A 25,444-nucleotide genomic window follows, 5' to 3' on the forward strand; every position below is an offset into this window, starting at 1 on the left:
GCCCCGGGCGGCCCCACCAGCCCGAGCGGCCGCCAGCGGCACGTGGGGCCAGCCCGCCCCCGCGGCCGGGGCCAATCAGGCAGAGGCGTGCGGCTCGCGCGCTGCTTGACGGTCGCCGGGCCGCTTGCCCCTTCCCCACACCCGGGCGGCGGCGGTGCCCGCGCCCCGCCCCGCGCCTGCGCCGGGCCGCCCCGCCCCTCCCCCTCCCGCCCCTCCGGCGGCGGCGGCGGTGGGCGTCTCGCGGCGGGAGCCGCGGGCGGCACGCGCCGCCCTCACCCCTCGGCCGCGGGCGGGGCCGCTGCTGCACGGAGCCGCCCGTGTGAGGCGGGGGGGCCTGGCAGCCGCCCCGCTCCAGGTGATGCCCGCGGCCGGCGTGACGGCGCCGTTGGCGAGGCGGCGGCCGTTACCGATGGAGAAGGAGGCGGCGACAGGCTCCGCGCGGGCCCTGCCGGCCGCCCCCGCCGGCGGCTCGCACCTCGGGGCCGCCCCGCCCTGCCCCTGAGCCGCGGGGAAGCGCCAGCGGCCGGCCCGATCGCTCGGCTCCCCCTCCCCAGCCGCTATCTCCTCCTCCGTCCTCGATGTCTCCCCCGCGGCGCGGAGGCCCCTTTGCCGCCTCCCCGCCCTCTCGCGCCTCACCGCCGCAGCCCTCCCGCCCCGCGGTCCGGCGGCGAGAGGCGCCCGGCGCCAGGCCGCCGCTGCCGCCCGTCCCCCCCGGCTGAGGAGCGGCGGCGGAGAGGCCGCCGGCCCGCCCGCCGCGATGAAGGTGGAAGCGGGAGACAACTCCATGATCAACCTGTCGGTGCAGCAAGTGCTGAGCCTGTGGGCTCACGGCACCGTCCTCCGCCACCTCACCGGTAACGGCGGCGGTGGGCGTGCGGGGCGGCGGGGGGGCTGGCCCTGCCGCACGCGTGGGGGCCGGGGCGGGCGGGCTGCTGGGCCGGGGGGGGGCGGTGGGCCCGGCGGGGCGGGGGAGCGACCCCCGCGGCACACAATGGCGGGCGTGGGTGTGTGGCATGGCGGGGGCTGTGTGCCCGAGCCGGCTGCGTGCGAGCGGGCCGAGGTGCTCCTTGGGCACCTACATAACGTGTGTGTATCCCCGGGGGAACGGGAGGGAGCCGCGTGTTCGGCGGCGGGAGGACTGGGCTGTGTGCCCGGTGTCTGCTCGAGTAAAGAAGCCGAGGGTGTGACTGTGTTCGCTCACTTTTGTAGTATAGATATAATAAAAGGCTAATGGTATAGGGTATGTGTATATGAGCGAGCTGGTAGATCCCTGTGTGTGAGTAAAGGGTTGTAGGAAGCATGTGTGAATATATAAATATGTATGGAAGGCTGGAGTATGTTTGGGGGAGTGGTTTGGTTTGGGTGGGTTTTGGATAGATGCTCGTTGGCGTTTGACAGCTATGAAAAAAAAAAAAAAAACAACTACAAAAAACCCAGAGAAATTAACAGGGAATTGGAGGCTTCTCCCCCACCCCACCACCAGCTCCATGGACAATGGGAGCTGTAGGAGTTAAGGAGGTGGCAGACGTTTCCTGACTCATAGACATGATCTTGAGCATCAGGAGTTCTTAGACTGTGCTTTTCTGAAAGACTTCTGTGAACCAAAGCAGAGCTTGGGCTTCCCCCTCTGTTAGGAGAGGGGAGCTTTAGCTGGCTTTGGCAAGAGCTGGCTTTTTTTCTGCTTAATCTCATGCTCAAACTTGGATGTGGACTTCTGTGAGACCCATGGCATGTAGTGGAGAGGTGTATCTTCTGATCTCCTATTCTGCCCAGGGGTAAACAAAATCATAAGCTTCCAGCTCTGAATAAGCAGAGATTTGGTGTCAGTAGCAGAGATGTTACTGGGTGAATTCTTTCTTCTTGGTATAGGGGTATGTCAGGTGGTGATGGATTAGTGGAAAATGTTGATGAAGGGGATGTATTTTAAATATTTATGAAAATACTCTAATATTAATGAGACACTCTTATGCCATCTTTCCCCCCCTGTATAGTAATGATTTATATATATATATAAATATATTTAAAATCTATTCAAGGTGGAAGAAGTATGATGAAAATAGAGGTCTAGGTGAAGTTGGAGCTGTAGCAAAAAAAGTGATCATCCTAGGCTTTATTACTTTACTTGTTCTTGTAAATGTAATGAAAAGGTTATAGAGATTTTTTTGTTTTATTTGATCCGTGAACTTTTTAAGATGTCTGATAATTGTTTTCCAGATACTAGTGTGTCACCACACTAATACAACTCATTTTCTGAGTATTTTTACATACTTATAAAAATACATCTTGTACTCTTAAATCCATTGTGAACTTTCCCCTTTAACTTTTCTTTGTGCCAGACATCCTCTATAAAGTTTTTCTTATTAGAACATTTTGCAACATACACATTTCTGTGAAATTCAGTGCTGAGTGTTAAGTAAGCAAAACAGTTTGTTTCTTCATTCTTTTGCAATAAGCCAGTTTGTTTCTTGACACTTTTGCAATATAACGAGGGGTTGTGCAAGGTATTTTTAATGTGGAATGGGTTTTCTTTTTAATTAAAAGAATCTGAAAAATAATGATTTATCCCTGGTAGTGTTGTTGGAGATTGTCTGTGTCAGTTGTAGTTGCGCTACAGTTCTTGAATTGGAACTTGAATGCCAGCCTGTTGCACTGTATTTTATGGACTGTTGACAGTTAATAATTTCACTGGATTTTCTATATAAGATACACTGTTACAGATTATATCTTAGGAGATTGTTTTTAATAGAAGAATTAATATTAAACAAATAATTGTTGTTAAACTTAGGTAAAACGCTCCTGAAATACTTACCAAAGAAAACTCTTTGTTCAGAAACATAAATTCTTTTTTTCGATGCTAAGAAAACAGCTGTGTGAATGAGTTTGTCTTGTTTGACTACTTAATTTTATTTGCTTTTCCATCTCTGTAAAGTATAAGTAGAAACTCCTTCAGAGTACTGGGAAAAAAAATACATAAATATACAGTGCTCCATGAATATTCTTTAAGACTGTGTTGTACATACTTTTAGACTAAAAAGCTGTGGTCTGGACTTGGCTTGTAAGTTGCACAAGTAAAAATTTACCGTGTTTATCTAAACAATGTTGATTATGTTTGCACAAAGCTTTAAAATTTTATCAACATCCTTCTTAAAAATTCATTATTTTGTCAAAACTTCCAACAGGAACCTGATATGAACTCCAGCCTAAATCAGGAATGCTACAAACATGAATGGTTTAATTTTGGTGTTTTTTTCCTCTTAATGAGAAGCTGAGCCATTATTTTTTTTATACCTTATATCTGATCTAGGTTCAACAAAAAGAAATTCTGTCTTTCATATATGGCCCAAAGTACCCAGGACACTGCAGACAACTTAATTCCTGCCACAATCACAACACACTGCAATAGCTAAACCTGCAAGCACTGTTCGTTGTAGCTGAATCTAGGCCTACCAACACAATGTACTTTGCTTTGTGTTTTCCTGCCTTGACGTGGGAGGTGGAGGTAAGGCTGTAGTAACCATGGGAGAGGTGTCTTTTACATCACCCTGTTTTACCTCCTCCAGCAAATCCCAAGAACAGCCCCTTTGTGTGAATGGGTTGTGTTTTAGAGTTAGTGTTAGATCAGCGTTTGCTAGAAGAAGTTGGGTAATAGCTGAATCTGAACTGAAAAGAAAATAATAATCCCAGTTTGAGTACCCATTAAAATAAATTATTTCTTTAAAGGCTACTTCCACAATGAAGAACTTGGTGATATTTCTACTCTTCCTGTAACCAACGTAGATGTTTTGTTTGCATCTGGTTATTGCATGTGCAAAAGGTATAAGCTTCTGGTCTGAGTAGGTTTTATATTAGCCACTGAGGAGGTGTGGGGAGAATGTTGTTTTCACTGCGTGCAGAAAAGTTTATGGGGGAAAAAAGCATGTGTTGTACTGTATTGACTTCTGAAGTCAGGGTTTTCTTCCTCCTGGTGTCCTAAGGTGGTGAGCTCAAGACTCCAGCAACTGTTTTTATACGCTTTGAAATAAAAGTCCATAATTTTAAAGTGCTAGACACTAGTAACTCCTGAATTTGTTGAAAGTGAACATTTGTAAGAGATTATGGGTGCCACATTGAAGATATTCCTTGTCTGTTAAATTTTTATTCTTTTTTTCCCCAAAGTTCTATCTTCTACATATTCGTCCCTGATTGTCTGGATGATGTCTTTGTCCCCTATCCTGTAACCTGAGAGGACTAATCTGTAATTTACGATTTAAATACTGTTGAGCAATTGCTTCTCTTCTGCTTAATGCAGCAAAACAATCAGCATCTCCAAAGAACAGTTTGACTGTATAGTCCTGTTAACTTTGAAAGTACTGGTTAATACAATAATTAAGGAAAGGGACCCAGTGATGGAGGAAATACTGTTGTATGTAAAAAAACTGATTTACATTTGCAGGTATAATATACTGTCCTTTCTTTATCTGAGTAGTAGATGGTAGGCTGGGTGCATAGATCAAAATCTCAAGAGATAATTTCTTTTGGAGTAATCTGTTTTGATTTATGAAATGTTATAGGCGATCATTATTTATTTGGCAAAACAAGCTAAGGACTAGAGGAAAAGAAAAATGCTGAAGATGAAGAGCTAAGGAGGTACTCCACGTTTATTGATGCTGAGTGGCAGTAGGACAGCATGCTCATTTATATAGCTAATACTTGAAATTGTTAGCATTTATAGACTTTGTGTGTTTGCATTTTGGTTTGCCCAGGATGAAGCTGTTGATAGAATGTGCAACTTCAAGTGTTGATATGATGGAAGTGATATGAATGCTATTCTAAACTGTGGCATGCTTTAAAAGCTCTTTTTCTAGTCTTGAAGGTTGTGTATACCTACACTAATATAGGTATAATGTGTATATATAGTACACAAGCATAATGTATGATATGTATCCAATATGTATAAATACCTAAATCAACAAAATACGCCTCTAAAACTGGAGTGATAGGGCATGAATTAAAAGCCATTTGAGCCTTGCAGCTTTTCTGGTAGAAAAAATCCCCACCCAAATCAAACCAGTGGAAAGGAACATAAACTGAAAACAAGGTTTAAGGTAGTGGTTAAGTGCTGAGAATTTAAAATCAACCTGAAAAATAGGTCACGGTTGTCCTTATTAGAAAACCTATGGCATCTGTGCAATAAATTGGATGTGCTTGTAAGCCAGTAAGTACTGGATCTTTCCTAGTTCCCTGTATTTCTTTGGGAACTGTAGAATTTTGATACAAATAAGTTGTGTTTTGGCTACTTAAAGTGATTTGGATACACTGAAAGTAAGCTTTGAAACTCTTAGGGTTATGCAAAAGAAGTTGGAAGGTTTTTTTAAAATTTTATTCTATTCATGTCTCTTCACTAGCTCTATGAGGACTTGACTGAATGTTTGTATCACCAAAACAGCAAGCTAATTAGTATTAGCTACGCAAAGACTGAAATTTTTTGACAGTGTGCTTTTTTAATCAAGGTAGCAACAGTGATCATTTAGGTAAAGTTATACCTCTTAAAGTGTCAATCAGTTAGTATATAGGACATAAGAACGTGCTGGTACAGCTGTTTAAGACACTTCAGTCTCACTTCCTTGCCTGTATAGGTATTGCAAAAAAAGTTCTCACTACTCGGGTATTTTTGAGCAATCAAAGTTTGGCCCATTTGTGTTCAGAGGTCCACATTCTCTGTTTCCTAGTGGCATCTCTCAGTGTTATCCCCAGCCCATTCTTTGCTTAAAGTTTTGCGTCAAGTTCTCTGCCCTCAGCATGTCAGGATAAGAATGACTGTATTGTCCTCTAGGTTTGTGGAGCTTGTAGCCTCCTCTAGTTTGCTTAAAAGATGGGCTGTCCTCCTTACCTTGGTCATCTGTGTTAAATACCTTACTCGGTTGTCTTCATCACTGGCCCAGTTAATCAGCAGAAGTAAATAAGTGAGTGTGTTGAACTACCAGGCTTAAAAAGAGTAAATAAAGCAGGATAAGAAAGGATGATTCTTCCTGCCTTTCCTAGGGAAGGTACTAAAAAGTGATTTGTCCTGTTTCAGCTTCCCAGACTAAGGTGATGTTTTAATGAAGTGAGGTGGTGGTTTAACCAAGTGGATAGTACCTATTCAGGAAGACAAAGAAAATTCTTGGGTTCAGAAAAATTGCTAATAAATGTGTAGTCTGTACCTAAAGAACAGGAAACACTTATGTAAAATAGTCAATTGATAAAATTCTCTGAATTGCAGATTTTTTGTTTTTTAACAGCAACTTTAACATGACAAAGATGACTGATAAAAGGTTCATAAATTATTATAAGGCTCTGATTTTGTATGTCTTGTAAGTTTTCTGAAAGTTATGCTGCTGTTGAATTGAGTCCCTCACAAGAAAAGCCACCTTTGCAAGAGGAAGAAAGAGATGATCTAAATGAATGATTAAAAAGCTTTGTGTGATCAAGTTCTCAATTTCTTTGATATCGGATTTTGAAATGCTACTGTCATATGATGATTAGGTAAGCTGTCATTCCAGAATATTTGAGTAGTGTGGTTATTCCTTTTTTCTATTGTTGCATCCTGATACAAAATATTGTCTATTCATTGCTAATAACAATTCAAAAAAATATCCTATAATGGCTCTGTAGGAAACTTAGAGGATCTTGGTACTGAGGGAAGATGCTAGAATAGTTCCAACTGCAAGATTAAGTAGCAGAGTTGTACTTTGTTTCCTGTTCAGGGAGACTTTTGTCTTCCTTTGCTTTTAAAATCCAGTTCTTGTTGCAGCAGGTGAGGATCTCTAGTGAGAATGTGTGTGTGTGTGTGAGGGCAGGGGAGGAATGAAAAACCCAACCCTTCTAGTCCGTCTGCTCATAGCTTGTCTAGTAACTTGATAAAGAAAAGCTTTTCAGCTACTTTCATTTAACAGATTTAAGTATGTCAGTTGGTAAAGGGTGCATAATCTAGAGCATGTATATTTGATAGAGTTGCCCAAATCAACTCCAAATAGAAGATGAACTCTTGAGTAATTTGCCTACCTACAGGACAAAGACAATTAATTCCACTGCTTGCTATGTCCCTTACACTGCTGCCTGCCCTCTGCAAATAGAAGTATCATAGGTGTATGTCCCTAACTTTTTTGTCCACAACTGTCACTTCCCCCTTCTGTCTCCTTCTCAAAGTTTTGATTCTTCCTCCCTCTTGCCTTCAGCTGGACTTGAAGGTGTTCCCCCATTCCACCCCACTCGCCTCCAAGTCTTCTGAATACCTACAAGTTTTAGCATCTACAGTCAATTTGGCAACATTATAAGGTATTATGGATAATTTATAGTAAGAAAGTACTGGGTTATTGCAGGTGTGTGTAACTACCTGTATTTCTTGCATCACTGACTTGACAATACTACTGACTTGGCAACCTAAGCCTCTGAAGTGCTGGTTTCTCACTGGTTTCTTTAAACACTACAGCTGCATTTGTGTGCAACAAGGAATATTTCTGGGTGTTCTCTGATTTCCTTCTGAATGAATTCAACATGTGTGTTGCTTTTAAGGACCAGGAGAAGGAAGTGTGTATCAAAGAACTCAAGTTTATATTCTGTTACCCAACAGGACATTTGGGGCTGGTTCTAGTCTCATGTCTGGTGGCTTAAATACGAAGTGAGAGGTGATGCTGATTTTCCTTGAGCTCGATTTGGAATGTTGTTGTGGTTTAACTCCAGCTGGCAACCAAGCACCATGCAGCTGCTTGCTCACTTCCCCCCCACCCAGAGGGGTGGGGAGGAGAATCGGAAAGAAATGTAAAACTCTAGGATTGAGATAAGAACAAATTAATAATTTAAACAGAATAAAAAGGTAACAACAACAACAATAATAGTTATAATGGAAAGGTGGGGAAAAGGATGAAAATCAAAGGAAAAGGGAGGAAGGAAAAACAAGTGATGCGCAGTGCAGCTGCTCAGCATTTGCTGACTGATGCCCAGTAAGTCCCGCAGCAACAATCACACCTTCCAAACCTCCCCCCCCCCCCCCCCCCCCCCCGTTTATATACCCAGCATGATGTCCCATGGTATGGAATACCTCCTTGGCTGGTTCAGGGTTCAGGTCACCTGTCCTGGCCGTGTCCCCTCCCAATTTCCCATGCCCATCCAGCCCTCTGGCTGGCAGGGCCCAAGAAAACAAAAGTCCTTAACTTAGTATAAACTTTGCCCAGCAGCAACTAAAAACATCAGTGGGTTATCAACATCGTTCTCAAATCAGACCAAAAACACAGCACTGTCCTAGCTACTAAGAAGGAGGTTAGTTCCATCCCTGCTGAAACCAGGAAAAAATTAAAAAAGACCTAAGATAGTTGCTCACTGTGCAGCTATTTTGTTTAAAGGTTTGTAAATATTTTTGGTTCCTTAGTTACAGAGCAGTAGTTAGCTTTCCCATAATCTTTTCTTCTAAAAATAGACTCATCCTAATAAGTCTGGAAAGGTCAAAGACTGGAAATCGGTTGCCTTTTCTAGCTGTTGGGGGCTGACAATGTCTGCAGACACTGATTTCCTAAAAGGTGGTGCAATGCCTATAAACTCTGTGGATGTTAACAGGGAATGGCACTGTCTCAAGACTCACACTTTCTTGGTCCAGTTTCAAGCTTTTCAGCTGCAATGGTATTTTAGGAGAGAGTGACTGGAAGTGCAGCTTTCAGTGTCTAGAGCATCCCCCAGGTACATTTGCTGAGAGACAATGTCAAGAGCTTTGCTGCTTCTCCTCATAGCATATCTATATATTGGCAGCTCACTCTAGAGTAACTGGCTGCTGAATAGGCTGCCATAATTGCAGGTCCCCCTCACCTGGAATGATGGAGTCTGCCAGTGTTTGGATTCATGTTAAATGAGGATGAGTTTATCTCATTCTGATGCAGTTTTATGAAATCAGTTGATATGTACCTGAAGTCAGTATCCATGACAGCACACCTTCCAGAAGTTTGTTTATAGATTGTGGAAGGACTGGTGGGATGATACTGATCAATACCCCATTGTCATAGTTATGGAGTGTTTGCCAGTCTTAGAAGCCTGCGGTTGTTGTGTAACCTTACCTAAGAACCAAGCATTTTCTTCAACTGCAGATTTGAAATATGTGTTCTCAGAGTATCTCTGGAGTATCAGGTTATCTTTACTTTAGTAATATTGCAGAGGTCCTTGATTTTTTTTTTTTTGATAGTTGATTCATCTCCTGCAATCTGCCTTACTCAAGAGAAATGAAAATTTGGGTCAAGAATATTGTCAGCACTGTCCTGATAATCCAGGCCTCTTTTACTGAGTAATTTGCTTATTAGTGTATGCTGAGTGGTATGGAAATTGTGTGACAGACTTAATTGCAGGAAAGGATGTTGTGTCCAGAGAATAGACAGCATTTCCACTACAGTGTTTACTGGCACACAAAGCAAAACACCCTCTTTTGTATAAGAACAAGTTTTAAAGCTGCATTCAGCATCACGTTCACCTGCCAACAGTTTAATTTTGTGCTTCTCTGAGTAATCTGGGAGATGGGCTCAACCACATTACTGTGGAGAACTAAATTGGGAGACTGAAGAATAGGCACATAATACCTTGTAGGTGGAAGGTCTTCAGAGATCAACATCTGCAAGCAAGGAAATGCTTTGTCTTGCCTACTAGATACATTCTTTCTAATTTCTGTTCTTCATGGTTACTCATATGGTAAAATGGAGCATAGACCTTGTGGGTGATTTCACTGCCAGTGTTGCCAAAGCAGTTTAGACTTGAGGACCTGTTCAGTCTATTGCTGAACTAGTCTGCTCAGTCCATACCTCTAAAATTATTATTTGTTATCTGTGAACAGTCTATTTGGTCCTCATGGAAATGATCCTCCATGGGACAGGAGCTTAGTTGATATTTTAATAGAATAGTGTTTTGAGCTGTTAGGAATCTGTTTTTGTGACATCTTTCGATGAAAGGGTCATCCCTGGCAGCTCTTCTGATGTATGCTAGAAGAATGAAAATGTTCATTCCTGACAATGTTTTCCCACCTGAAATTGTATGTGATTTACTTTGCAGGGAAGTAAACTTTTTTTACTATCTTCTAAGGCTTATTTCTCTATGGCCAAACTGTAGGTCTAGCAGGACTGCTGGGTTCTGTATTGACAGATCCTTTGATTCATCTCCTTGCTGATTTGCTTCCACTAGAAAAAAAACAATGGGAATACCCAAGCTGTACCAGTAACAGACGAGGCCTGTTAGGACTACAGGAGAGGTTCCCCTCCCAAACTCCCCATGACCATGGCAGATTAGATATCAGCAGTTTATCTTTCTTAATGCTAGTAGAAGGGTTTGTCAGGTGTTTGTAGAGTGACGACTTGGCACTCTTGCCACTGTTCTGTCACAGTAGCTTCTGAGAATGGTGAGACATCTAGTGAAACCGTACTGCAGTCGTTTTCCTTTTGCAAGGATTTTTGGCACCCAACTTGGGGCCAGAGTGAAGGGATGGAAGATCTGAGGAGAGCTGCTTGGAGCCCCTGTCGGTATATGCGTGTGTATATCCAAGCACTTGGGAAGGAAATTTAGTTCTGGAACTACAGCTGAAATCTTAATTGAATTTAATTTACCACCCATCTTCCTTGCTGCTCTCTGAAGAGGGCCTTTTGGTTGCCATAATTCAGAGGAGTTTTAAGGTCTGTGACATAGTTCTGCTTTTTATGTCTGTGTGAACGGGAAGGGGTTGAGTTACTCTACTGCTAAGTGAAAAGCTTAAACTCTGTGCTACGATTATACATCCAATATTGACACTGGACCCAAAGGGCTGTGGTTATCATGTAGCAACCATACTTTCTCAGCATCCTTTCACAGTATGTTTTGTTAGAACTGCTAAGTACTTAAGTTAGCTAATTGAGTCATATTTCTGCTCCAATGACTGGTGTGTGTCAAGCTGTGATAAATAGTACAGGCTCACCTCATAGACAGCAAGTATCTTGCTGTTGTAAGGAAGCTGTATTTTTTTTTGAGGTGGAACTGCAGCAAAAAATCTGAATTAATGACAGTTTTGTGGGATTATGTCAGTCAGCAAATTGGGGCACATTTTCCTGAATTCTGTGATGATCTATTCCTACTGTAGTTGACTTAAAAAATAAATTATTTTTTTCTCTTTTGTTGCATTTTGCCACCCTACTAAGTTATAGTAAAACCAAGTGAGAAAGGTTCTTTACTACTTATGTAGTTTCATTGATGGTTCTTGCTCATTTCTTTGAAGGTAATGATAATGTCTGCCATTCTTCAGTGAAATGTTTGTACTCCACATGTTCTCACGATCTATTTCCTTGCTTAGTAGTTTAAATAATAGTGACTACCTGTCTCTCTGAAGTTCTGTGCTAAGCAATTGGAAGCAAGGAGTTAGATGTGTTAAAGTTTCTTGTTGAAATTGTAGTGTTTTTATTTGTGCCTTTGAAGCTAATTCAATAGGACGCTGTTACAGCTCCTGGGTAGATAAACTGAAGTCTTTAATCTCAGTTTTCCCATTTGATGTTACCTGATGCTGTCTCTGTTTGTTTGGCTGTTTTTTAATACAAAAAAAAAAACCCAAACAAAGAAACAACCCGCAATTCTTGACTATTTTTCTGGTTCGGTTTTTGTTTCAGAGAATATTTCATTCCTCGGGAGTAGTTACAATACCTGGTAAGAAGCTGCAATTAACATTGTTTAAAGACACCATTAAAAGAATGACAGAATTCTTGTAATAATACATCTGAGTTAAGAATTGTGACAAATCTTTTTTATAGTTTTTTGATCATAATAGTATTGTTGCTTTTTGATAGACTGCTAGAAGTGGGAAAGTGTCTTGAGCATATGCTGATGTTGTCACATTAAATCCTTGTAAGATTGAAATCAGTATTGCTGCTCCCTTACTGTTGGTTGTATGCAATGTTTTAAAGTTTCTTACTTACAAAGTACTTGTCTCAGAAATATTAACCCTTTATTTGACTGCTTTCTTTCAGAGATGTGGTACTGGGTTTTCCTGTGGGCTCTCTTCTCCTCTCTCTTTGTCCATGGTGCTGTGGGAGTATTAATGTTTGTGATGCTGCAGAGGCATAGGCAGGGGAGGCTGATCTCTGTCATTGTGGTCAGCATTGGATTTCTGGGTTCTGTAACTGGAGCAATGATAACCAGTAAGTCCGTCTTTTGTTTTGGTGTTTGTATGTTTTTTTTTAATCTAACTTCTAAAAAGAAAAAACCCACTTTTTCATAGTTATTTAACTGTTTATTAAGGATTTTGCCTTAGTTATATAGCTATCCTAATGATAGTGACAACTGAGTTGCTCCTCTATTGTGTAAAGATAAAACTACTATAAATTGTCGGAGGAGTACAGAAATCATCCTACTCTTCTCACTTTGGAAACATTGGGTACCAAACTATTCAAAAGGTATATACTCAGCAGGTAATATCTTCTTGGGATCAGGAAGAGCAGTCCTGCCCTGCTGTGCTTGTTGCAGATTATTTTTTTTTTTTTTTTGTCAGAAGCTTTTGATCAAGATCACCTCTTAGTAGCCTTAAAGGCATGAGTTTCTTTTGGAAATGAGGCCCTGATTCCATTGGTTGCAAGGCTGAATTCCTGCTCATTTTCTTGGGTCTGCTGGAGGTTTTTAAATTGCACCTGGATAGTATAGTACCTTGCTCTTTTAAAAGAAATTAAAGTGCAACGTAGGTAGTGATTCACAGCTAAGAAAATATGTTTGGAGAAGTTACGCTTGGCTCATGGATTTGAAAGAACTTTCCAGTCTTGACTTGGCCATAATGTTCCTTTCAGTTTTATTTGGGGTAAGGAGGAAAGGGAGGAAGGCCATTAGACACCCTGCCCCACCTCCCCCCACCCCCCTGCAAGCACCCCCACCCCGAATAAATTAAGCTATGCTGCTGTTTTAGGTAAAATAAAATGCTGTTTGGGAAGGGCATCTGTTACAGAGTTTATGTTGTTAGTCTAATGCCTACCGCTTGATATATTTTTTTAGACATTTTATATTTCTTGGCATTGTATCCACAGATAAACTGCTAAGCATTTTTTGTTAAAGCAGTATGCTGAAATTTTCATCGAAGTATCAATACTGTTCTTCCATCTTTCCTAAGAAGTTCTGTTACCTGTGTCAATAATGAAATATGTACTATAAGATCAGTAGGACGCTTTGGCTTTATCATATCCAGCCATGTTTATCTAACTTATAAATAGACTACGGTAGCTTTCCTAAGCAAGTAGAACCATGGTGAGTTTTCTGTTGGAGATGGGGGGTGAGAAGTAGTGAATATTATTTTTACAGGAAAGAAGTTTGTGCTTTGTTGTTTGAAACAATGCTGGTAAGGAGTTCTCAGCATCAAAATCAGTTAATTGAATGGGGCCTGTGTTAACCCGAGCAGTAGTTTCTGCCAGAAGATCTTGTTGACAAGATAGTCTATCCTGAAAAGCCTTGGAGGGTAAGGAATTGTAAAGCTAACCACCATCATATAGTCTGTAGGCAAGCCTTTCTGCCTTTCATTCCCATTTTTCTGCGTATTGCCCAGATTATCGGAACAGTGGTATCACTTCAACTTTACACACATTCATGGAAGATTTCCAACAGATTATTTCTTACTGCTACTGAAAGTCCTTGCTTGTTGGTTTTCAAGATTAAATAAAAATGCAAATTTCATTAAAAGTTTCATGAAGACTTTCCTAAGAAGGTTGTTTTAATTGCTGTGTATTTCTCAGCCTAGAATTGCCATCATGTAACACAGTATAGTTCAGTATTATAACTCTCCTGGTTGGTATTTTTGCTAAGGTGAGGTGGAAGCAGTTGAGTGCCTTACCTTACATGTTATGCTGATTTTTGTCCTATGATTAAAATGGCAGTGGCCCTGTTACAAGGTCAGCAGTGTACGAGCATTTCTGAAGAACTGAAGATAGGAAATGTGATGCTGGAATATGAGGCTTTTACAGTATTCTATAGTGGGGAAGGTTGGTGTTTCTCAGATGAAAATACTTTGTCTTTTATCTGTGCATAAGAAGAGGAGCAACACAGTTTATTTTTGGCATCCCAGTTTTGCAGGTCAAAACATTTAACAAGCAAGCAGTACTGTTTATGTGTAAATTCACCTGGAACTTTTTCCAGTCTTAGACTGCAGGCTTGTTGTGCTGTTTCGAGAGGTTTTGCACAGAGCACTGCAACTTGGTTAGCCGAATACTTTTACTTTCAGATATTTTTGTTTCTGGACAGCACTGGGTAGTTTCATGCAGAAAAAATTCTGTGGGGAGCTTCTAAAGACAAATTATGGTGATAAAATGTTAGAGAGGATTTTTAATAGCTATTGTGCTGCAAACTGGGATTGCAAGTTGAAGTATTTAATTGTTTGGATATGCCTGGTCCAGTGCTTAGAAAACTGAAATAGCAAGATTACTTTAATTTTGTATTTCCAGTCCTCTGCATTGCTTGTGTAGGTGAATGAATGCAGTATAGATTATTAAATAATGCAAGTTGAATTTTGCTCAGGTAGATCTGTCAAACTTTCTGGCCTTCTGGGATCTTTTTACTAGCATATAGAAAAGCAGGAAACCCTTCAGTTTCTAGGCTTTGAAAAACCATGGAAATTTATGATTATTAAAAGAAGTATTGAGATTTACTAAATAGCAGTGGATACTGTCCAAAAAAACTCCACTCAACCAAACACAAAACCTAAACCTAAGCCAACCACAGATAAATGTCAGGCAGTTTGAGGCAAGGTTTTTAGCTGTATTTTATCCAGAAGTGTCTGTTCTTCCTGTCTCCAAGCACACTCAAAGCTTTTTGGTGACTTATTCTCATTTCCCTCATTGGCAGCCTATTGTGGTATACTTTGGCTCTGTACCAATTGTGCTGGGTTATGCATTACAGTCTGCATTGTACACTGTTACTTGATTATAAAAACATAATAATTAAACTAAAAAAATATGTTTTTATTACTGATGTTTTCCAGAATAGCTCAGTGTTTTCATAAGAAGCCAAAAATTTCTGTTACTGATTAACTAATAGCATCAAAATCTGGTATTCCAATTTGGTCAATTTGAATTCACTTTGAGAGTTCAATCATCAAAATAATTTCAGTGTCAGTACTGGGCTCAGTCTAAAGGATCTCTTTTCGATTTTGACAGCAAATACTCAAGGAAAAAATGGAAAAGCGTATGCAAGGTAGCTGAGTGAAATAATGTAAGGCTAGCCTTCTGGTGAGATATTTCTGACAAAAAAATACTTTACAGAATGTTTTTTTTAAAAGAACAACGATAAAAATAAAAAAACCCCAAAATTTACTCGCCTAACAGTCTCATGAATACTGTTTGTAGATACTGTTATGGCCACAATTATTAGTGAATTCTGTTCTTTCTAAAACTTTTGTAAAAATGAAGTGTTACTTTTTTAAGGCGTTCGATGAGTCAAATACACATTGTGCTTTCAGAAAATCTGTTGGAACTTAATGTATTTGTGTCATTAATGTTTTTTTGATTACTTCAGCAGACTATTCCTGTTAATGATGCTGCAAAACCAAGAAAATTCAAAAAATGAACTCTTGCCTATTAACTAAAAAATTACAGTGGCTTTTTAGTTGTCTTTTGAGCCTGAAAAAGGCTCTGTGATCTCTGAAAGCATTTAATTATAACTAGATAGCATCTGAGCCATACACACCAAAGATCTGTAATTGAATGTTGAGTTTTTGTCTTTGGGAAAAATTAATTCATTCTGAAATAAAGGACAATAAACTTAATGTTTGTTTTTCAGGCAAGGAAAGCAAGCACTGTATAGAAATCACTAGTTCAGAAAGTATCAAAAGCTTCATTCTAGAGGTTTAGATTGAGTAAATTTTTTACCTATGGACACAGGTGTATACAAGCCTGAGTTTTTTGAATGAACATTTTAGATTCTTTATAAAGCTCAGAAGTTGCTTGCACAGAAAATGTTGTTCTGTATTGACATCCTTTTGATTGATTGATGCAAAGACTCTTCTTTTTCTCAGGCATTTGCTCTAAGACATCACAGCTGTACATTTGCTCTGAATATTTTTTGTTCAAATGCATGTGATAAATTCAGTATATAAAAGAGAGTAGAAGGCAGTTAGTAGCACCTGGCTTTGTTTACACGGCAGTATTTTATTTCTGGTTTATCCTGGCCATTTGATGTTATACATTGAAGATTTGCATTACAACTGTAGAGGAAAAGTGGTTTCTTAATTTTTAATGTGTTATAGCTCAAAATCTAATCATATTAGCTAGAAATTTCCTTTCATACATATTCATGGATAAGAATGCAATACTTTGATCTTTTTCTTAATTTTCTTAACAATTTAGTAGTTTAAATCAAAACTAAACTGGTAGAATGTGACTCAGTTATTCAACCAAAATATTAAATTAAGCTGATAGATGTGTGTTTACAGTTATTTTGTAGACATTAGAAGTTTTTCTGTTGTCTTCTCCCTGCCTATACAAGCAGTTTTTAGAGGATTTTTTGCTACTTTGTCAAATTAGTGGGAGGCAAAAATGTAAGAAAAGATTTGAAGATGTCTGCAGGGAAATGGCGAGATTCAGTTTTCTTAAATCACACTGATGTTGGAAAAGTTAATCATTTTTAGTGGGGAAAATCATTCCTGAAGGACTGACATAACTAGACAAATAAAAGCAAGGCTAATAATTTTATAATGCCAGAAAGTAATGCAGTGTTTGGTAATGTTCTATAAATAGTTGATGCATAGGCACAGTAAATATTTTTTTTTTAAAAAAAAAACAGCAACATATTTAAGCCTTGGCTTTTTCTGTGATTTGATCGTTGTTTTTCTTGTGATTCTTAGGTGCTGCAGTAGCTGGAATTTACAGAGTAGCTGGAAAGAATATGGCTCCCTTAGAAGCGCTTGTCTTTGGTGTTGGACAGACAGTACTGACATTAATTATATCATTTTCAAGGATTCTTGCAACGCTTTGAGACTTATGTAGAAGGGGAAAAAAATCAACCAGTGCAAAGAAACCTTTAATCTGAAGAGAAGCTTCCTGAAAGTGGATTCATCAGTTGATGAACGTGAATTCTAGTGCAAGAGAAAGGAAGCATGTGGAATGTGCACTACAAAATCCAGAGGTTCAGTCAAATGAGCAGACTGCCCTCTAATGTCAGAACTGATGGCCTTCTGCACTGCGCCTGATGTGCCTCTGTCGCGGGCAAGGTGCAAGTCGTGTGTTCGAAGCTCAGATGAAGCACCTTGAGTAGTTGCCAGTCAGGTTGATGTGTGGGGATGGGGTCATTGTGCTTGACAGTGTTGTAATAAAATAAAGGGGCGCTCCACAAAATTGCTGTATGTGCCAAACTTGGAGTCTTAGTTCTTAACTGTTGGTTGGGTAAGCTTTGAAATTGTAATTATAGAAAAATGCTGTGAACACACACTCTGCTTGAATTCAGGTAAAATAGCAAGATAACTGACTTTTGTATCAGCAGAGTCTCTCTGAATGCTGAATATTCTTATTTAGCATTCAAAACAACTGTTAGGCCTGTTTTGAAGTGTAGGTGGATTTGGATGGGGCTTAAGAAACAGCTTTAGCAGCTGTGATGTCACTAGCACTATGTGTAGAACGGCTCATGGTGGTTTTCTGAGCACATCATTCCCTTATGGTTTTAGCTTGTCAGATATCAGTAGTTTAAGGAGACTGTATGAAGGTTTGCGTATGCACAAACAAATCTTAAATTGATGGTTTCCTTAAAATTACTTTGTCTTAAACATACAGATAAGCTACCAGCACTTCTGAAAACCTCAAAAAGGCTACTTGTTGCAAATAAGCTCCCTGTATTTATTTAAGCACTGATAGGACTCTTAACCCTACACGTATTCTTCCAAGAACACACAAATATAACAGACTTGAAGAGAATTAAACCTATGAGGAAAATGGAAAGTGATAAAAATATGATATTGGGTTTCTACTGAACAAAAAATATTAAATTTAATAAAATTGTCTCTATACTCCAAGAGTTTGCAACTGGGCAGTGCTAATGTATTTACTACCTTGTTTCTGAACACTTTGTATCTTTGGAAAATTATGATACCTGGAACTTCGAAATACTTAGTTTTCAGTAGAGTTTGTGCTTTTCTAGTTTAAAAGGGACAGTAGTGTTGTGCATGTGAAATGTCTTAAATGTGAATGTTTTGGAGTGAATAGAAATTTGAAGTAAATATTTATGAAATAAAATTTAAAGGGCACGAAGTTCTGTGTGAGGAATAAGGATGTTTTACATCTTTTCTCAGCTGAATGCTATTCAGCAGTCAGCTTTTAATGCTGACAGTAAATTGCTCAAACATTTTGCTGTTAAGATATCAAAAAGACTTCTAGGACTGTTGAAACAGGATATAGTTAAAACATAACTTACAATCGAGTCATATTGCTTAGTGCTTCAAGATATTATAATGAATTAACCTGTCTGCCTTTATTTTACTCCATGTACACTGTTTTTGTTTGTTTTGGTTTTTTAAGTGCTGAGGATGCTAATATTATTTCTTTTCTTTTAAAGTATTTAAGTCTGGTTTGAAAAATGTACAAAGTTACAGGCTTTGCAGGGAACAATGTAAAATGTTATAAACCTTTTCAGTGTTATATTTTTGGCTTTGAATTACTTTAAAATGTGGTTTAATATATATATATTTGTTATTTTAAATGTCTTCAAAACCTTAGTTTTCATGGTTTGGGGGTTTTGTCTTGTGGCTTTTACTTTCTGCTGATACTTTTGGCATAACAATCATTGCACTTTAGTAGACAATGAAATTACTACTTTTGTAAAAGGCAATTTAAGCTTCTCCCCATTGTCTTAAATTATGAGAACTGCTTTCAGGTATTTAAGTCAAATTGAATAATAAAGTAAATGAAGATATTTCTCGTAATGTGCCTTGTTACATACATTTTTAGGGGAGAGGATTTAAAAAAAAATCAAATTACCTTATCTTCATTCTTGTTCTATTTTTGCTATTTCTAATTTAGTTATTTGATGTCTTAACAAACTTTTAACACGTTTCTGTTTGACAACCTAGAAATGCTTGTCTGGATTAAACCCAACAGTTTAATGAAACACTGGATTCAGTAATTTAGATTCTCATGATTTTACTTCACACTGGAACTTCTTCCCAGTTTCCAAATTTTGATTCTTATTTATTGTATAAGGCTATTATGCTACCACTGATCAATGGCTTGCTGTCTTTCACCAAGTTAAACTAACGGACAACTGCTATCTTACGAAATGCATATACAAAACTTTTATTAACGTCATTCTTCATTTTAATTGCAGTGCCAATGAAATTGCTGTTGTAAGTTTCCCCTTTTGACAAGGAGGCATCTTTGCAGATGTTGTTACCTTCCTCCCAGCTGTTTTTTATTGCGTAGATCATTGTAATCACTTTTAAGACATTGTTAGGTGCTTAGTTGTCTCTGGTTTATATGGCATTATTGCCTGGCAACCATGAAGAGGCAGGTAATGTAATGCCTAAGTGGCTTAACAGAGACGAAGTTATGTATTTGGTAGAAAATTGTTTTTAACTATTTCTTGTGAAGAATAGATGAGGCAAATAGTTTGTCTATGATGTATTCTTTGATCATAGCATGAATTTACTGCATAATAATTCCAGCAGTGAAAGGAAGTGTAAGTGGCCTTATGTCTGTGAAACTTTAAAATTTCATTCCACATCCTTCGAAAGAACATTGTTAAACATAAGGTGCTCTAGTCAGTGCAGTGTGTGTGTGTATATGTGTGTGTGTATATATGAATGATGGTTTTGGAGTGTGTTCTATACCTTACACATACAACTGAGAACTTTTGCAAGAAAAAGAAAAATTATTTCAGATAACCTTTTTCTCCCCACTGCACCTAACGCCCCACCCCCACCCCTAGTTGTTAGGCTACAAAGATATCTTGTGTATGAATGGCACTGATAGTACTCTGGGTCCCTTTGGACAATACAGCGTTGTGCAGATGTCCACACAGGGTGTTTTAGTGCTATCTTCAAATAGCTCTGCCTGGCTCTGCATCATATCACCAGGCACATTCTGCATTGTTAATGATTAGTTTCTAGTAAAGAACAAATAATACATCAACACAATCTCTGGAGGAGGGAGGAATATTTAATGTGAAGAAGCTTCTACTGCTTTGTTGGAAGGTGCTGCTGTTAATGATTGCAACATTCCACACATTTCCAATTTATCAGTATGAACATGGAATCACAGGTTTGGAAGGGACCTCAAGGATCATCTGGCCCAGCCTTTCTTGGTAAAAGCACAGTCTAGCCAAGCACCCTGTCCGGACACATCTTAAAAGTGCCTGATGTCGGGGAATCCACCACTTCTCTGGGGAGATTATTCCAGTGGCCGATTGTTCTCACTGTGAGAAACTTTCCCCTTGTCCCCAGTGAGAATCTCCCCAGGAGAATTTATACCCATTACCCCTTGTCTTTTCCGTGTGACTCCTTGGAGGCTCCCTATTTACATCATCTTTGTAGCCACCCTTTAAATACCGGAACATGGTGATAAGGTCTTCCCCTAAGCCTTCTTTTCTCAAGGCTGAACAAACCCAGTTCTTTCAACCTTTCCTCACATGGCAGGCTTCCCACTCCTCTGATCATCTGTGTGACCCTCCTCTGGACCCTCTCCAGCCTGTCTGGTTTTTTTTTTTTTTTTTGCATAGAAGGGCCAAAACTGAACACAGTATTCCAGGTGTGGCCTGACAAGAGCTGAATTGGCATGGGATAATGATGACTTTACCTCTGCTGATGATGCCCTTGTTGATGCAGTCCAGCATCCTGTTGGCTTTCCTTGCTGCAGCAGCATGTTGTTTGCTCATATTGACCTTGTGTTTGCTAAGGCCCTCAGGTCCCTTTCTGCAGAGCTGCTCCCCAGCTGGGTAGATCCCAGCCTGTGCTGTGCTCCTGGATTATGTTTTCCCAGGTGCAAGACCTTGTTTTTGTCCATGTTGGAACTTCATAAAGTTTTTGTTAGCTTACTGTTCCAGCCTATCCAGGTCTTCTGGCAGGGTGGCACTCTCTTCCAAAGTGTCCACTTCTCCACTCTGGTGTCATCAGCAGATTTCATCAGGGTACGCTTGATTCCATCATCCAGATCACTTATGAAGCTATTGAAGAGCATTGGGCCTGATATTAATGCCTAGGGGACCCCACTTGTGACAGATTACTGATTTGAAAAGGAGCTATTTACCATCACCCTCTGGATGTGGCCTGTCAGCCAATTCCCCACCCACCACACAGACCACTTCTCTAGACGGTAACACATGTTTCTCTGGGAGGAGGCTGGAGGAAACTGTATTGAAAGCTTTGGAAAAAATCCATGTAGACAATGCTCACCGCTCACCCCACATCAGCGAAGCAGGTTACTTTGTCATAGAAGGTGATCAGGTTTGTCAGGCAGTTTGCCCATCGTGAATCCATGCTGGCTTTTCCCAGTCACATGCTTCATTTGACTTGCGATAGCCCTCAGGAAGATTTGTTCCATAACTTTCCCAGGGGCTGAAGTAAGGCTGATGGGCCTAAATTCTCTGGATTGTCCTTTAAGCCCTTCTTGTAGATGGTGGTGACATTAGCATTCTTCCAGTCTTCTGAGATGTCCCCTGTTCTCCATAGCTTCTCACAGATTATGGAGAGTGGCCTTGTAATGTTGTCAGCCAGCACTCTGAACACCCTCCGGTGGACAATGGTCAGGCCAATTGATTTGTAGGGGTCAAGCTCTTGTAATAGTTCACGTACCAACTCTTTCTTCACGGGTGGTGGCCCTGGGTTTGCATCAACCTTTGTTTTAGTACTAACACTTGGTGTGCTCAGCAGGATCCCAAACTCCCCATTGTTGTGATCACTGCAGCCAAGGCTACCACTGAGATATTACAAAGAAGCTTGTCTTGGTTTGTAAGTAGCAAGTGTAGCAGTGCCTCATTCTTGGTTGGTGTATCTAACGTTTGTATGAGGTAGTAGTCCTCTGTGCGTTCCAGGAGCTTGATGGATGATGTGAGCTGCTGTATTGTTCTGCCAACAAACACCTGAGTAGTTGAAGTCACCCATAAGAACTAGGTTCTGTTGACCTGAAGCTTGCTTAAGTGACCCAAATACCGCTTCATTGGCCTTGTCGTCTTGGTTTGGAGGTAGGTAGTAGATGCCTAGTAAGATCCCCCTTGGAGATGGCTCCTCTGGTCTGGACTCAGAGGCATTCAACAGGACTTCCACAATCACTGTAGCTGGCTTCTATACATTCAAGACTGTCCTTAGCATAGAGCACAACTCCTCTTCCCCGTCTGTCTCTGTGAAACAGCCTATAGCCATACATCACCATCCTTCAGTCATGTGAGTTGTCCCAACACATTTCAGTTTTTCCTATATCAGAACTGTCTGAGTGCTCCTCCTCTTTGCTCCCCAGCCTGTGTGCGTTGCTATACATACACTTGAGGTTGTTGGTCTGGTCCTCATCTTGGGAGGCAGCTGAGGAACATTTCTCGCTGCTCTGGTTGGCCTGGCTTATTCCCCAGATCAAAAAAATTTGTTTTGACTCAAAACTCCAGCTACGCTGCAGAAAAAAATCTTCCAAATAATTATTGTCTTTCATTTTATGGGCAATTCAGAGTTCATGAAACTAATCTATGTACCATGACTGGTGAGATAATTTGAAGTTTGCTGTTGATAATTTTTTAAAGAAACCAATAAATTAGGCAATTTTGAACGTTCAACATGGACCAAAGAGAGTAGTCCTGATTTTGTGTAAAGTAGCTTTCTATTTTTGAAGTACACTGGTTTTATTACTCTGATGGAAATAATATTCCCTCTTCAACATATTGCACAACGATATTTATTTTGCTTACAAGTTCCATTTGAATTCTGTTGGAGGGGGAGGCATATATAATGCCATTTGAGTGGAAGCTGTAGTGGAGTCTAAGCTCAAATAACTGTAAGAACTGATTTAATCATTATTTTCTGGTTTAATTTATGTATTTCCTGTGCTAAGTGTATTCTAATAATGCTTTTCCTGCATTAAATCTGAATATGATATCACGAGTATATTAAGCTGCATGGTTTTGTATACAGCCATTCAACATCACACGTGTATTTCCACATAAGCACGAACAGTATTGCTAAGTGTAACAAAGTGTGGATGAATCAGTTAAGGCCAAAAAAAAAAAAAGAGTGACTTTAATAACACTTAGAAAAACAATCGTGAACATAAGAATTTTTTCAGTTACTCTTCTGTTTCTAGAAATATGCTTTTTCATCTTGTGTTTCTCAGTTAAGGGGTAAAATGTGGAAACTAGTTGTTAGGATGACAGCTGCAACCTAATCTAGTTCCAAGCAATTTGAGGTAAAATGAAATTATGAATTTTGTTCATAAATTATAACGGAGTGCTACATATATGTAAATGCTAGAACATAACCCTATTCCAGTGTGACCAGAATTTAGCATACAACTGCATCAGCATATTGACAGAATACCTTTTGAATTATTTTGTTTTTTCAACCTCTAGATTGGGAGCAGCTCAAGGTGAAAAGACTGTTCAAATCCTCAGCTGTTGCTTCAGAAGGAGTAAGTGTTCCTTGTGTACAGGTGAATTTAACACAGCTGAAAGTTTGTATTGGGTTGAAAGTCAGATATCTGTCACCCCTTCATTACCACCACCACAGCCTTTAAGGTCAGTGGGATAAGTATTCTGTACTCCGTTACGGCGGTGAAACTTCAGCTGAGCTGCATTAGTTTGTGTAATTAACTGTAAATCCTTTGATGAAAATGAAGTTGTCATAGAAGTTAGACTTTAACCCAAGAGTAACCCACCATTTGATACCTTGTAAGTGAGAAAGATTGTGTCCCGACAGCGTGCTGTTTCCCAAACTTGTGCCTAGAATTACACTGGAAATCAGTTTGCATGTTAAGTTTACATGTAATCACACAGATATCTCAAAGTCCACAAAGACACGTTACTGCTTAGGGTATTCTTGCAGTACAGTACAGCAGGCGTAAAAACAGTTCTAAAGTAACGACCTAAAGAAGTGTTTTCTTTCAGGAACACCATTTTTTCACTTCTAATTGTTGATCTTGTAGATACTGAACACTTTAGGAAGTTACTGCAGGGATACTAGTAGGATTTGTCAGTTGTTAAAGGGAATGGATACTACGTCCTTTTGTGCCTCTTCTGTGAATTGGAGAAAAGCCAGACCTATAAGGCACAGTAAATACTGAGAGATACTTCCAATAAAATAAATAATACTTGATATAAATGGCATTTCTTTTTATTCAAATCTAAGTTTAATTCAGGTATTTAATATCACCATTGTAAAATCTGTTCCTGGATTATCCATTAATATAAGATGGATGGATGAAGGCATAGGAGCTAAAAATCTAAAACCTTTTAAAATGACTTGGCTGATGGTTTTACTTGTTTGAAACGTGTTTAAATTTATACAGGTAATGAAGTTTTGAAGGCCTGTAATATTTTAGGGGTTTAGAGAGTAATCAGGTATTCATGTAAATAAACTTTTGACTGTGCCAATATATAGAAGAGCACATAATTCTTCAGAAATGCTTACAGGAACCACTGAAGATAGATACCTATTTTACAATCAGAAAAATCCTACAGTATTTGACATCTGTATTGATAACTGTAACAGTTGTACTATAAGCTTTACAAATACAAATAAAATCAGTATTTTAACCATTTGGATTTGGCTGAGCAAATAAGGAGGAGAGAAAAAAGGGATTTTGAAAATCTTTAAAAATGAAAAAAGCAAAAAGTATCCATTAGCCCACTGACAAAATTGTGCCCCACCAATACTGTTTTTCATCAAGCATGACTTAAACAATAGATCATACACAATGCAGCATAATATCTCGCATAATATCTCTCCATAAAGTGTCTTGTGGATAGAATGCATTCTGCAAATTTGTATTAGAAATAAATGTTTGTATTTTCACCTGGTGAAGTTGCCTAAGCTGGATCGTGAGCTAGGCATTGTTACGAAGCTCGAAGGTAGTGACAACAGTGATGGAGAGAGTGATTTAACATATAGTTGATTTATGTTCATACAGGACTATATTACACTGCGAAAAAGGTATTCATTCAGAGTTGTTGATGTTCTTCATGTAACAGTTTATCTGCAATTAAAAATAAAAGGTGAAATTTAAGCTGTAAATACTGTATACTATTATCTTTCCTTTTTTTAAGGAACTTTTTTATTTCCCTGTTTGTGTATAGTTCTCTATGTATATATTAAAAAAACACGAACCGACCAGAACATTTTGAGAAACTTTTCTAGTTACCTTCTGCATTTAATTGCAGTAACGATCTAAATGTGTCCGTTCAGCTGTTTGTTTAGTTCCAAGTTTTCATGGTATGCTTTCAGGTTCTTTGAAAAGCAGCAATAACAGTTGAACAATTATTTAGAGTAAAACTTTGTTCTGCACAATTTCCACTT

The 25,444-nt window shown here is 39.6% G+C and overlaps 1 protein-coding gene across 1 annotated transcript; it reads left to right on the plus strand.

The window, feature by feature from the left end:
* The first annotated feature begins 203 nt into the window (after positions 1–203).
* On the plus strand, positions 204–25,162 carry TMEM170B (transmembrane protein 170B). Its single transcript, XM_037380640.1, has 3 exons — positions 204–854; positions 11,973–12,143; positions 16,817–25,162. The coding sequence occupies exons 1-3, from the start codon at positions 758–760 to the stop codon at positions 16,945–16,947; spliced, it is 399 nt and encodes a 132-aa protein (XP_037236537.1). The 5' UTR covers positions 204–757; the 3' UTR covers positions 16,948–25,162.
* Positions 25,163–25,444: the final 282 nt, after the last annotated feature.

Source organism: Falco rusticolus, chromosome 3 (assembly GCF_015220075.1).
Source record: "Falco rusticolus isolate bFalRus1 chromosome 3, bFalRus1.pri, whole genome shotgun sequence".
NCBI lineage: Eukaryota > Metazoa > Chordata > Aves > Falconiformes > Falconidae > Falco > Falco rusticolus.